General features: G+C 32.1%; 1 protein-coding gene across 1 annotated transcript in view; it reads right to left on the reverse strand.

Moving 5' to 3' along the window:
* Positions 1-15,534, reverse strand: part of LOC118738082 — a gene marked incomplete at its 5' end in the record, with an annotated part of 312,005 nt that overhangs the window by 129,123 nt on the left and 167,348 nt on the right. Inside the window, 3 exon segments of the mRNA XM_036469005.1 lie at positions 1,172-1,477; positions 9,145-9,396; positions 10,055-10,143. Of these exon segments, the coding sequence (XP_036324898.1) occupies positions 1,172-1,477; positions 9,145-9,396; positions 10,055-10,143 (647 nt within the window).

The following is a 15,534-nucleotide window of genomic DNA, read 5'->3' on the forward strand; positions in this document are numbered from 1 at the left end:
AGCGCCAATAAAAAAGAAGACGATAAACTTATAGTTAATATGTAGTATTAAACCAAATTTATATAAATAAATGTCTATAGCGTTTAATCTGACGATTTTTTTGTCTTCTGTTAACCTAGTAAAATTTTCTGCTTACCATTTTTGTGAAACATTGTGAACCCAACTGCTATTTTGTATGCAAATAAACGGAACGGAAAGGGCTAAAAAGACCTACTACAAAAAATATCGGGGGAAATTTTACTGTAGGCCTCTGAAGACAGGAATTTGGAATGCTTGGAGTCAATTTATTCATAACAAGATTAATTAGTGACCAAATAACGGAAACCTTAACCCACGCAAAACCTGTTTATGGTTTAACATGGATACAAACCTTTGTTTAATATTTTGTTAAAGCCCTAAGACGTCTGTTCCATATTGGTTTTTATCAACAAGTAAATAGGTACTAACACAAAAAACTGAATTTAGACATCTTGTTCCGACGTTACATTGAGTACAGTTTGGGAAATAATTGATTGCGATAGAAGCCTGTTGGGGCGATTGAAATGATCAATTATGTTCGCGGCCACGAAAAAGGTGTGTCGTCTACGATAAAATTTATAGCTCTATAGCTCTGTAAGCAAAGCTTTCTCTGAACTAATATTTTACAGGGACATGAGTAAAAGATTTTAGAGAATTTCTACATCAGTCTCTTTAAAAAAAAAAATCCTTATGTTATTTTCGCGGTTAGTCCTCGGAATGTTGTGGCAAAAGTTCTTATTGGTTTGGTTAACAAGTATTAGTATATACAAACGTTCCTAAGAGCCATTGTCTTGCTCAACATTTTCCTCGTTACAAAATATATTAGCAACATAAATAACAATAAAACAACATACAAATGCAAAAGAATACGTTGAAGAATGAAAAATTGGTTTTGACACAATTTAATAGCTTGTTAGCACTGTTTCAAAATGAGAATGCATGTATGTACGTCTTGTGATTGTGTGTGTTGGTGTTGGTGATGGTGTTGGCGCTGGATTTGGCGTTGGTGGGATACATGAAAACAACACAAAGAGCTGAGCAAATGTAATCGTTCGATACGCACATGACAACACAAGGATATGGTACAGGGATGCAAGTAACGCCTAATAGATAACATACAAGGCAATATGTTTACAAAGGCTTATCAACATACCTGTTGCTGTTGTGGCTGTTCAACATCCTGAGGTGGTGCGGTGGCCGCTCTTTTGCCACTTGTAGAAGCTGCCGATACCAGTGCTGGTGAAACTGGTGGTGTTGTCGTGGTGGTCGTCGTCGTCGTAGTAGTGCCGGTTGCTTGTGGCGGTGAGGGAGCTCCCACAGTCGCAGGATTCGTATCGAGTGTGTGTTTCGAAATGACAACCGTTGTGGTCTTCTGAATTTTATCTTGATCATGATGCTCTGCTGGAGACTTTGGTGGAACTGAAGTGAATGCATCAGCGGCACGCACGATTTCAAGTACCTTTTCAAAACCAAATAAGAAAATAAATTTTGTTACGCATATTTTTTAAGGCTAAACTCATATGTGCATAGCGCATATTTGCTGCAAGAGTGACGTAATCAAACAAAAAAATAATAATAAATAAAGTATGCAAAGATGGCCGCTACTACGTGTTCTTCTATGCTGTGTACAAATTTCCAATACCAGTAACTCACTATCATAACCCGGTAGAACTTGGGAGCATCGTACGATTGCTCGGTGAGTACTCCCTTGGGAGTATACGAATACGGGGAGTTCCCTATGCTTCTGTGTATAAGCATGCAATTTTGTATACTCCCTTTCACATTGTATGTCCTAAGAGCGTAAGTAATCCCTTTTACCTCCTAAACGAGCAATCTTATTGCCAAAGGGATATTAGATATACCTCACATTGGGAGATCTCCCTTAAGGTTCTAGCGGGAAAACATGTATTAGTTTTTATTATATGTATAAGTATTAGACTGTGTCAAATATAACGAATATTTTTTTTTCGTTGTCCGTCACAAAAAAAGTAAAATTGTGGCAAAGTTTCAGCCCTCTATCTTCATTTTTCAGTTAGCGCTCGCAAAAATAAGAATTTTTAATGGAAAAAAGTTTTTCTGCCATTTTTTTCAATAAACAATTATATATAACCAATAAGACTTAGACCTGACTTGAGTTACCTAGAAAGTTAGAAACGATTACTCTCCGTGTCATCTTATGCTTTTTCTCTTTTTTTATTCTCAGCATTTGTATTTGTACATGCAAAATTGTAAACGTTTAATTTGTTTGAGGTAAAATTGGATAAAAATTACAATTGAAATAAATGTATTTAAACGTTCCAAATTGTGACTTTGTTTTATAACTCAACTTTAACGGTTGACGTTTGGCACTTTTTTTTTTGACGTAGAATACGTCTTACGTTTCGATGTGGAGGCTATGCTCAAATGTTGTAGTGGTAATTTTTAGAGCTTCACGAAAACGCTCATTGCATGAGAACTTATGAAGCGATTTCAAAGCAAAGTATGGCGTTTCAAATTTCAAAATTCCAAACCTATCGGCAGATATTTTTTTAAGTAACCAATTCGGTTTCTGTCGGAGAGGCAACGGTAAATATTGGCTTATTTTGGGGTAAATTTTGAGCCTTTAAAGTGGTCTAGCAACTTAACATTTACAGATATAACTTTCATTTTCGGGATATAGGTTCTTTGGAACAATAGAAGTATTATCGTGTACAAATTTTATATAAATTCTACAAATATTGAGCATTTTAAGGCAAACAATTTTTGAAATTTTTTATTACCAAAATGCTAGAAAACCGCTCAAATGATTTTGTTTTGGTTTCCTTTAATCAAAAATTCAAGGTTTTTCCTTTCGTTTGGTACATTGGAAGTATTGGTTGATATCTTCTAAATACATATGTTTATTTTATTCAAATATATGGGCATAAATGATTATCCATACAAAAATCAATTCGTCATCATTTTGCAAACACGTGCATGCGTTGGAAGAACAGAAGGAGACAAAAAGTTTATGTGGGCAGGTAATTCGGCTTTTGAGTAACATATGCCGCAATATTTATGACCTAACCGAGCGTATGTTGTGTAAATACATACATATGTATATTAGACTGCATCACCAAAAAAAAGTTGCGGTTTTTCCACCGGGATTACAAAATTTATTATAGACGTCCACCAAAATATTTCGGAAAAATATTAAGATTTAAGCGAGCTGGACCGATTTGAAAATACCTCCAAAAATTAAGTTTTTTGTGAATAAAAATAGTTTTTTAAAGAACTTTTTGAAAAAAGTGCCCCCAGATGACAAATTAGATTAAGCTTAAAAATTCTGCATAAAAATATTTGCAAATCTTTTCAACGGAATCGTAAGAATGAGATTTTTGATGCTGTTTTTTTTTCTTTTTTCAAAGATTGGTTTACGAAAAACATGAACAACTAGGCCAACAAAAAAAATAAAAATTCTGATTTAGACTTATGGGACTCAGTAGAAAGGTATTTTCACACTGTCTTATTTCTGGTCAAAAAAAAATTTCATTCGTGTGCCATCTTGTTTTTTCGAATACCAACACATCTTAATTCAACTTTGAATGACGTTCGTTCATCCTACCTTCCTCTTCCATCCTTTGAATGAGTTTATTAGCAATGACACCTCTTAAGTCTAAACCGGAAGAGTTTAGGTTCAGTTATTCAAGTTTTTCCTATACCAGTCTTTGAAAAAAGTTAAAAAACAGCATCAAAAATCTCATCATTACGATTCCGTTCAAAAATTTTTTTTTTAATATTTTTATGCAAATATGTATTTTAAGCTTAATCTGTTTTGTCATCTGAGGGGACTTTTCTCAAAAAGTTCTTTACGAAACTATTTTTATTCAAAAAAAAATCCATTTTTGGAGGTATTTTCATATCGGTGCAGCTCACTTAAATCTTAATATTTTTCCGAAATATTTTGTTGGACGTCTTAAAATATAATAGATTTTATAATTCCAATGGAAAAGTAGTACCGATTTTTTTTTGTATGGGGAGTGATGCAGTCTAATGTAAATATGTTGATTGCAGTTAATGTGGATCTGTTTTTCTTTTAGTAATCTAAGTATGTATGTATACAGTGAAACCTCCCTTGGGCGGACACTCACCGTCAGTCATTTTTTGTCCGCCCAAGAGAGGTGTCCGCTTAATGGAGGGGAAGCCTATTTTAGAACTTTTTAATGTTTTAATTAATTGAATAGTCACTATTTCTTATTTGAATAAAAGATATTGATATTACATCGTTCAAACAAAAATGTGCATGTATTTTTTCAAAAGTGCACATTTCATTTATGTGCGTAAGTACATATTAAGTAATAACAAAATAAAAATAAATATTACATTTTAGTCCATAAACTACATAAAATCATAGCTTCATTACATAAAAAACTGGGAAATTGTCGGTTGACGTAAATTTTATTTTTAATATTTTTCAGTGTCAGTACCTTTTTCATCAATAGTTTTCATGTTTTTATCAGTCTCCAAGGGTTTCTGACAATTCAAATAACGAACCTAAACCACTGCGCAAACCAAACTAAATGTGTGCATAACAATCACATTTTGTGCGGGAAGTCCCCTTTTTCCATTTAGTAGTCCGCCTATGAGGAGTTCGCGTCAGCTCAACGGAGGTTTTTGTTTGATTTGTTATGAAAAGAAATCTTAATGTCCGTTGATAAGAGGTTCGCGTCCGCCCAATAGAGTTTTTGTGTCAATTTTATGCAAAATAACTGTCCGCGTCCGGCCAAGAGAGTGTCCGCTTAAGAGAGAGTAATTTGTTCCGAAATGTATACTTAAAACTTGGTATAGGAAAAAATCTCCGCCCAAGGGAGGTGTCCGTCTAATAGAGGTGTCCGTTAGGAGAGGTTTCACTGTATATGAATGCCTAATACGCGAAACCTTTTTCGTCATATCAGATCTGTACTGTTCGTTCGATTTTACAAAATGAGGTATCAAATTAAAGGGCTTGGCCTGTGGATGTGCAATAACTTCTTATTTTTTTCAAAAAAGGGGTGCCACCTGATAAAAAAATAAAATTCACATTATTTTTAAGTTAAATCAATTATTACGCTTGAGTATCGATCGAAATAGTTTTGAAAATGCTTTATTTCTTATTTATATGTAGGAGGCTGGCCAACTATTTCAAAAAGCAAGTTCGACTTAAATAAAGGCAGAAAACTGAAAGGTATATCCTGATATGGATATCCGATGAAAGAGGTTGTTGTTTGAAAATATTTTGCAGAGGGTTGCCACCTTGTTACAAAGTTAGATTCAATATAAGCAATAGGTTAAATAAATTACTTTAATATGAGTATATGTAAATCAAAATTGCTTTGAAGAAACTTCATTTCTAAACTGCATGTAGGAGGGTTTCCATCTGATTTTATAATTAAATTCAATTTTAATTAGGAGTATTAGATAATTTAAATGTGTATCACAATACAAGTGTCAGACAAAAAAGGTTTAACGAGGTTTTGGTTTAAAGATAGTTTGAACAGGATTTCCATCTGTTTGAAAAGTCGAATTAAATTAAATTACATGAAATATTGAAATATGGGCGTCAAACAAAGGAGTATTATGAAATATTTATTTTGAGCATTTATAACATTAAAGAGGAATTCCATCCGTGTAAAAAGTAAAACTTAAATTATTTAATAAGTGAAATGAATGGTGGAGTGCAAGAAGACCCGCGGATATAACGCCCATGGGCTTTATTTCCCAAAAAAAAAAGAAATAAAGCCCATGGGCGTTATTTCCATTTCGAAGGGGAAATATCGCCCACCAATAAAATAAGTGCAATAATGGCGGCGGACTTTATTGCCCAAAGAAAAGGAAATAACACCCGCTTAATTTATTTCTTAAAAAAAAGGAAATAAAACCCGTGAGTAATACTTTCTCTGGCTTTATTTTACTGAAACTTTTGCATAAAATGGAACGTATTTTACACGAATTGCGCTCTATTTTTGCATACAGTGTAGTTCTGCGTTAAATTCCCTTCTGCAGTATACGCATAAAATCGAACGGTATTTTTGCCAATAACTGACAAGCGATTTGAAATTAAAGGTGAATTGTTACTGTTTTTTTAGCCTTCAATGCGATGAGCATATTTGCTCTCAGCGTTCTAGGTTTTACAGTGGTGGCGGGCAAACGCGGACGGCTGCGGCACGCGCGCCAATATACTCGACAATCGACGAAAGTATTTATTTAGCTTTATACTTTTTCCTGTTCCTTTTCTTGTTGAGAATTTAATTTATTTAATTTTAATACACATGTACATATACACCAGAGTTGTGAAAAAAGCATTAATGGTACTTAAAGCACTAATGTTAATGTAAAATTTAATGCATTAATTTTTGAAATTTAATGCAAATAAAAATTTTAATGCATTAAGTCTGAAAAATATAATGCTAATGAAAATTATTTTCATTAAATCTGTGTTCGTATGGAAAAGTAGCTTATGTCGAACAGCTGGCTTTAGTATAATGCGGCATTCCCTTTATTCTTTAAACGCCGAGAAATTTTTCGATGAGACTTAATAAGAATAATGACTTGCTAGTATCGGAACTATTTCTGGCACGTTTATTTGCCAAACGTTGTTCAACAGCTCAGCTGCTGTGAGTCATTCGCAATCGCATGCTGCGAATGCCGATTTATACTAAATCCAGCCCTTCGACATAAGCTACTTTTCCATACGAACACAGAAATTATCCAAACTAATGCTAATGAAAAAATTTTAATGTATTAAAATGTTTAATGATTTCGTTCGTTTGCATTAATAAAAACCATTAAATTTATTTTCTCGTGAAATATAAATAACTTTTTTTGCAAGGACTTCAAATAGTTACTAATAGTTTTTTTTAGCTTCATTCTATTATGTTTATTTGAAGCAAAAATTCTTGTAAGCAGTTTTAGATGTTTTATGAAAATAAAAGCAATGTGCGTGCAACTCATTGTGCTTTTGTAGACTTTTATGTTGATTTTAGGTGCATACCGATTATATTATGGGCCAAAAACGGACAGTTAGCCAATTTAGCAGCACATGTCCACGACTGAAGACCTATTCTGATCTAAATCATTCAACAAACCATTTTAGTTCCATTTGACAATGTGTTTTTACCTATCTGACTACAAATGCCATTGAATTTGACATAGTGAAAATTTTTTAAAGCCCGTGGGCTTAATTTCTTTTTCGAAAAGGCAATAACGCCCGTGGGCTTTATTTCTTTTTTTTTTTTAGGAAACAAACCCCATGGGCGTTATTATTATTATTATGAGTTATTAAAGTATGGGTATAAATTGACATGGGTACCATATATTTAAGAAATTAAATTCAACTTGAATTAAGGGAATTATATACACAACTTAAATTTGTATCGCAATATGTGTGTAAGTCGGAAAAGGTTTAACAAGGTTTTGGTTTTAGAATGTTTTGAATAGAGTTTCCATATGTTTTAAAATTAGAATTTAATTATAGTAAGCATAAGCTAAATGATATATTAAAATATGACGTGAAACAAAGGTGGTAAGATATCCCTAGTTTGAATATTTAGAATATTAAAGAGGGTTACAACTTCTTTAAAAAGGTAAACTCAAAATATTTAATAAGTTAAAGCAATTATTAAAAATATGGGTATCAAATTAAATGGGATTAAAAGGCTTTATTTCTGAGCTGTATTTGGGAGCGTTGTCACGTATTTAAAAAAGCAAACTCAACTAAATTCATCAGGCACATGGAATTTGTAGGTATCACAACATCAGATGCATGAGATTTTTTTATTTCTTAACTATATTCTTCTTATACTTAGCTAACTTATGCACAAATTCGAAGACGAGGATAATGAGAAGACGAGCACGAACACGAAGAAGAATACCAATACGGGGACCTAGGCTAATATAAAAATTAATATAAATTTCTGCAGTATAATACGAAATAAAAATGAATCCAAGTAGTCATACACGTCATGGCATATCGTCAAAGTACAAAACCGCGTCTCGTCATTTTGCAAACTGACAACTGTAACTGACATTTGCTGCCAAAAAATGGATTTGCTCACACAAGCTCTTGGCCTCAACCCTTATCCATTCGTCCTGAAATATACTAGCCAGAAATGCGATTGCTTTATAAAAAAGAGAACCATTTTGGAATATGAGTGTTTTTACTATCTAGAAAATAATTTATGCAACCTCACATTTTTGCACTATCTTGATACACGGTGTTGCATTTTGTTGATACGCGGTTTTGTACTTTAAACGACGATATGCATGTATATTTATAAGCTGATGGTACATGTGATTGAAGTTAATGTGGATCTGCTTCTCTATAGCTAATTAGTAATATTTTTCAATTCATATTGATATTGGCGCTGGACTGATCCTTTTTTGTTGAAAGTTCCGTTCATTTTTGTCTTTATATATAAACACACTTTGTATGAAATAAAATTACTGACACCGTCAACAAACAAAACAATTGGGTGCAATTGTTAAAGTTAAAATTATTAATTAAAATTAATTAATATTTTTTAATATTTTTTTTTGCTAATGAATTTTTGTACTTTTTCTATGTAGGCACGAATTTCTTATAAATTAGGGAAGACCGTTCGCAGCAAAATGTCCAAAAACTAACGCCAGCTTTCGTAAATTACAATTGTTGTCAGTTGGAACTTGCATTTAATCAGACTAAATTTGTATGGACTATAAAACTGCATACCCAAAAATGTTGAAACTGTAATGAAATTTGTTGAATTTTCCTAAATTTTTTATAAACTTTAAAACTGTGATTTATATGGTTTTTGTTAAAGCTTGCACAATATTTGTATAGAAATAAAATTAACTCGAAATACATATGTATGTATAGGATATGAATATCTAAAAAAAAGTCTACACGTGGTCACTTGTTTGAGTTACCGTACATATATAGGGTGCATTCCAAAACGTTAAAATACCAAGCATCAGTCTCTTTTATTTCTAAACCAGACTAGAAGAAAAAGTCTAACTTGCGCAAGCTAGTTGAAAATTAGCGTCTTACCGAGGTTGCGCACATTTGGCTTTGTATTTTGATGTTTTGGAATGCACCCATACATAAATATAAGCCAGGTGGTTTAAACATGTTATTTTTTTTTAATTGCATACCTTTTCCGGAGTGCTCTTTTCCTTTGGTTGTGCCAACGTTTTGTCGGCATTGGTTAAAGTGGTAATCGCATCTTGAGGAGTTTGTGATGACTGCGGAACGCCACTTTTTGATGTATCGCTTTCAGCTACATTCTGCTGCGACAAAAAGCATACACTCGGCGGAATGGTGGGCGAGTGGGCCAATGCCGCCACAGATGCTAATACTGATGGTTCGTTATTCGTCTCGGTTTTCGGTGCAAAAACTTCAAAATCCTACGGAGTAGAAGAAAATTTACAAAATTGTAGATTATCTTTAACAACCATCCCTCCTTCTATTTTCCACACCTATGCTCGCATAAGATCGGTTTTGTTTGTTTACCGCAAGGTATGTGTGGGAAAAACAAATACAATGAACAGATGAAAGCAGAAACGAGTAGTATGGATACAACTACTTAGCTCATTAAGAAATTGTTTAGATTAAATGTTTCGGATTTAAACGAGATGATGCTCTATTCGCACACCTCTAACGGGTTGGCGAATTGAAAGCCGCAATTAAATAAAACCATGTCGAAGCAGCCACAAAACAGCTCCCAATTGGACGCAATAAGACGGCAATAAATTTGATATTTTTTTAAGGAGTTTCTTGGGTCATAATAACTGTAAATACATACATTAAATGGGAGGCCCATCTCTCACACTGGGCCTATTTTTTTTTTTAATTCCGATTTCATAAATTAATTCTATAGGCAAACTTGTATACATCAAATATGTATCATATAGGTGGCATAATTATAACAACACCAATGTGCATATATACATATGTACATATGTGCATATATAGAGGGCTCATATACAATTATTGAACAAAGAACAATATTTAACTCTCTAAATAAAAAATAATAATTCATTAAATTAAGCTGTGTGTACTCACTTGTCGTATGCGCTCATCTTCGTCCCTATCCAAGCTGGACATACTCTGACTTTGGCTCAGTTCAGAACCTGTTTCAGAAGCACGGGAACCTTAACACAGAAAAGGAACAATTAAGAAATGAGCATAACTATGTGTTCATGTATGTACATATCTAAATAACATAAATAAGTAAATACTCGTAGTTAACAGATGATGCATATGAAACGCTCGTATCTATATATATTTTTTTTGCAGTATAATAAATTTTATATCCAAAAAATGGATACTGCGGGTTTTTCCAACCCTGTAGGGACCTCAATAACTGCAAATGCATTATAAGTTCAATATTTTTAAACTAGGTGTGACTACGACTGGACTACTTCAACTGACTACTTTTACATGACGCTGTGGCAAAAAAGTTAGTTTGTTTCAGCTAACTTCAAACTGTTCTGTGCAATCTAACATAATGTTTTTGGTACTCTTGGTTTTTGTATTTATTTTAGATTATTACATAAATATATGATAACTATTTAGTTGGCATGTATAAATGTAAAGAAGTGCTATTATCGTACATATGTAACATATGTATGTGCATACATACACATATGTGCATTAGACTACGTCAAAAAAAAACATCCTGCAACGCAACCGGAATAAGACTCAAATTTTAACATTTGGTATAGTAATGATCCTCCATGAATCTCCCCTCTTTACGACTATTCTAAGACGTTCCGCGTCGAGCCTTTAGTTTTACCATAGGAATTACACGTAAGAAAATGAGAAATTAGGACTCTACAGTTTAGCAAGGTTTGACTATTTTTTTTATGAAAGTAAATCTCCTTTCCTTACAAAAACCAAAAAAATGCAAATTTCAAACTTTCCAAAAGAAGTTTTTGATGGTAACGTGAGCTCCGATTAATCTTTCAGCCATGACAATAATGTCAAACTTAAAATATAGCTTTAATGGTATTATATTCTCACTCATAATTCCACTCTGCAATAACATTTTGTTATAAATGCAAAATCCTCTATTTACACAATTATGCTGGAAAATTGTTTTTGTTAACATTTTTTGGGACAGGTAAGTTACATGTGCCTATGTATGTATGTATATGTTACCGGTAAAATCAGATCTTAGGTCAAACTAGTTTCGCCCAGGCAATCTTCCATATCCCGTCAAATATAGAGTCATTAAACTCCATTACTCCATTTTTTCTCAAGGGCCACCAAGAGTGGAAAACTGTTATTATTATTTCTATTGCCAAACTAAATAGAATCAATTCATTAGTTTCTAACTACATACCCAATTCCCTCCTCCCCTGCATATCTAAATTATTACGCTGGAAAAATAGTGACAGGATGTACAATGCTGTTAAGTCTTTCCTTTACAACCGGAAGTTCGCTGTTCGTGTCAATAACTGTTCCTCTCTTTAATCGTGTCCCACAAGGATCACCACTTTCAGTTATTTTATTCAATATAGCCTTTGGGAAAGTTAGCTCCATTATATTTTTTCTAAGACTAAGGACTTGACACCCCTATCCGCTAGACTGACACATTGAAAATATTGGGAATAAGTTTTGACAATAAACTTACTTAAAAGCTGCACTGTCATAATGTAAGATTAAGCTTACTTGCTAGACTAAATATTATAAAGTTTTTATCACCCAAGTATTTTTTAGTTCATATAACTACACTGGTATATGTAATTAGGGCTTTTATATTAGGAAAAATTTACTTTGGACTCGTAATTTACGGACACTGCGCAAAAAGTATCTTAAATTGCTAGAAACACCTCACCATGCAGCAGTCAGAAGAACCATAAGCATGGGGTAAAGTACAAAACAAAGATGCGCATCACAAAGATTGTTCACTGCAGAAATGAGGCTTTATTCTTTCACGCTGAATCCTGCTTTCAACAAAAAAAAAGCCGATGAAACAAGCAATCAGCTTTATTTCGTATATTAAGCTACATCAAAAAATTAGACATTATATCTACTCCGATGCCTACTAAAGTAAAAACTTTACCGCAAGGGCATTTGCCCAGTTCTATACTCATAAATGACCTGGAACTTATTTTCACAGACGGTTCCAGATATGATACCAGGTGTTCTTTTGCGGTAACAAAAGGACTTGGACAATTGTCGTCGGTGCTTTTCCCGCTTACTACTCGGCATTTACAATTGCTAGAAGATGTACCTTACGCGTCTAAAAACGAAGGAAATTACCTCATATGCATGGACAGTAAACCAGCTATCGAAGCCCTCTTTAACAGTGTTAATGATTTTCATATAATTTCAAAATCACGTGAAATACTCTTTCGACACAAAAACACCATTAAAATTATGTGGTTACCTGGCCACGTCGGAATAGAAGGGACCGAGTTTGCAGACCAGTGATTTATGGGTTAAAAACTTAGTTTAACATAACATTTACATCTAAAGAACTGACATTCTCATTATTCTGCAAAACCCGCTACCAGCAAATTTTTTTATATAGTTACAATTTCAATTGCAATAACCTCTATCTAATCTTTAAACTAAAATTAAATGAATTAAAGGTAAAATCCTAGTATTAATATATAGCGTGAATTTTTAAGACATGCGTGGGTACTTAAAATTATTAACGCTTTTAAAAATAGCTGCCAAAACAGTTTTTTTGCTCTCCTGAAAAATTGAGTTTTTGCAGATAGAGGGTATTGAATATAAGCCCTAGATATGTATTGTGTGGCTGAAAAAAGGTCATAATACTAGTGGTAGAAATAAAATAAACGCCTTATTTCAACCAGTTTAGTCTATATTTCTTTTCTTTACTTAATATTTAAATTTTTTTATAAAAGTCTATCTCATTTTATAATTAACTGCAAATAAATGCGCATTTCATAATTTGTACAAAAATTATAAAAATGCAAAAAAAATTACTAAAATTGGAAATTTTTTACTCAGCATTTTTAGAAAAATTTTAGGTACGCAGTTTTATAGCCCATTAAATTAAAGTAGGGTAAAATGAAGCTTCATGCAATTACAAAATACCGTTTATTTTGGGAATTTTTTAAACGATGCTGGGCATTTTCTACCATATAAACAAATTTCCGAACATACTGTATATGGAAAAAAATTCGTGACAAAAATCAATGTTACTTTTAATCACTTGAAACTTGCACTTTATCCTCCTGCAATTTAATGGGCTATACTTATAAAATTGCGTACAAAAATTCTGAGTAAAAAGATTGAAACAGTTTGAAACAAAAAAAAAAATTTAAAACACACAAAGCAATCAATATACTCAAGACACTACGGCCCAAATACATAAATTTCGGGTTCAAAAGGACGAACAGATATTGAAATGCCCCTTTTATAATTTTTTTTTAAGCTAATAAAATTAGAAAGTCTATATTCGAGGACGTCGTAGAGTTTATATCAGTCCTAAACATATAATTTTTTCAAAATAAATATTACAAAATTTTGAGGATATTCAAGCATACAATTTTTAAGGACATTTTTAATACCTTATGCATCAAAAAATTTAATATGTTCTTTCTCTACAGAATTTTCTCTTTAATTTGATACCCATACTGTTTTCCTAAGTACACTGCACTACATTTTTTAAACCATTTTTTGAATTACTCATATTATTCAATTTTCAAAGCCCTTTTAAAAAATCCTGACGTCAGAGAGAAAAGCTAAAAACGCTATTTTACTGCATACATTTGGCCCTTGGCTTCGTGAATATATTGAATCTTTGTGTGTAAAATTGCCTGTCGCACGGTGTTATGTGTATGTATAATTAGCTAGACATATGAGCCATTCTTTTTTAGGTCGGACGGATTTCGTAAAAAAATTATTTCATCTCCGATTCGCTTCAAATTTTCTGCAAATAAAATTTTAATTCTTGCAAAAACTCGATGTTTAACACCTTACTAAATATATCTCAACATAAGTTTTGGAAAACAAATTGCAAAAAATTCTCACAAAATAAACCATCTCGTCATAAAGAAAAATTTTTTAAAAATAGTTCTTGAAAAACCCCCATGTTTTTGAACCACGTTTTTTATGGAGAATTAAAAAAGGATTGCGATGGTATAATTTTAAATCCCTAACTCACTGGTCTTCACTATGCAAATAAACTTCAAAAAGTTTAACTGTTAATAGTTAAGTTAGCTTTAGGACAATCTTGACCACCTTATATATAGAACTTAATACTTCTGTCTTTAGCTTTAAAACGACGTTAAGATGAAGTCTCTACGATGGGCAGAACCCGAGATTTGAAGGAGTACATGATTAGTCAAAATCACGAAAAAATGCAAACTTTGACAGATCATATCTCCAAAGAAAAACGCGAAACAAAAAATTCCTCCAACACGTGTCAGTTTATTTCATGTATAGAACCCATAAAAAAATTTTGAAGTTAATCGAAAGTGTGACATCAAATTTGATGTCCGATATTAAAAAGAATGTCTCATATATTAAAAAAAGATTAAATATTAAACAACAGAAGTATAGCGAAAACTGTACAATAATATTTAACGCCATATAAATCCACATTTCAAACTATATAGAGAAATTAAAAAAAAAGTAAGTGCGCCTGGGCCGCAATGGAGAAGTGAAACTTACGTTACATACATATCTATTTCGTCTACATACATATCTACATCTGCCTTTGCTTAACGTTAAATTTTTTGTCTATCTAGATCCCTATTTCTACCCCTGTTCGTTCTAATTACATTTATGTTATTCTGTTTTCCTTTATCTTCATTTTTATCTTTATACTCTATCGATAGTAACACCCAATAAAATATCGATAACAAAACCGATTAAAATATCGATAACAAAATCGATGAAAAATTCGATAAAAGTTTCGATGGCAAAATAATTAATAATAATATTGGTAGCAAAATCTATTATATCGATAAAAATATCCATAACAAAATCGATAAAAATATCGATAACAAAATCGATAAAAATATCCATAACAAAATCGATAAATATGAAGAACAAAATCGATAAATATAGATACCACAATCTATAAATATGGATAACAAAATCGATAAATATCGATAACAAAATCGGTAAATATCAATAAGAAAATTGATAAACATTGATACCCAAATCGATAAATATCGATAATAAAATCGATAAATATCAAAAAAAATCTATAACAAAATTTACAAATATCGATACCCAAATCGATAAATATCGATAACAAAATCGATAAATATCGAAAAAATCTATAACAAAATCTACAAATATCGATAGCAATATCGATAACAAAATCGATAAATATCGATAACCAAATAGATAAATATCGATAACAAAATCGATGAAAAATTTGATGAAAATTTCGATGGCAAAATCGATAAAAATATCGATAACAAAATCGATAAAAATATCCATAACAAAATCGATAAATATCAATAACAAAATCGATAAATATAGATACCACAATCTATAAATATGGATAACAAAATCGATAAATATCGATAACAAAATCGATAAATATCGAT

Source organism: Rhagoletis pomonella, unplaced genomic scaffold (assembly GCF_013731165.1).
Source record: "Rhagoletis pomonella isolate Grant_MI unplaced genomic scaffold, Rhpom_1.0 Rhpom_scaffold_00004, whole genome shotgun sequence".
NCBI classification, from domain to species: domain Eukaryota; kingdom Metazoa; phylum Arthropoda; class Insecta; order Diptera; family Tephritidae; genus Rhagoletis; species Rhagoletis pomonella.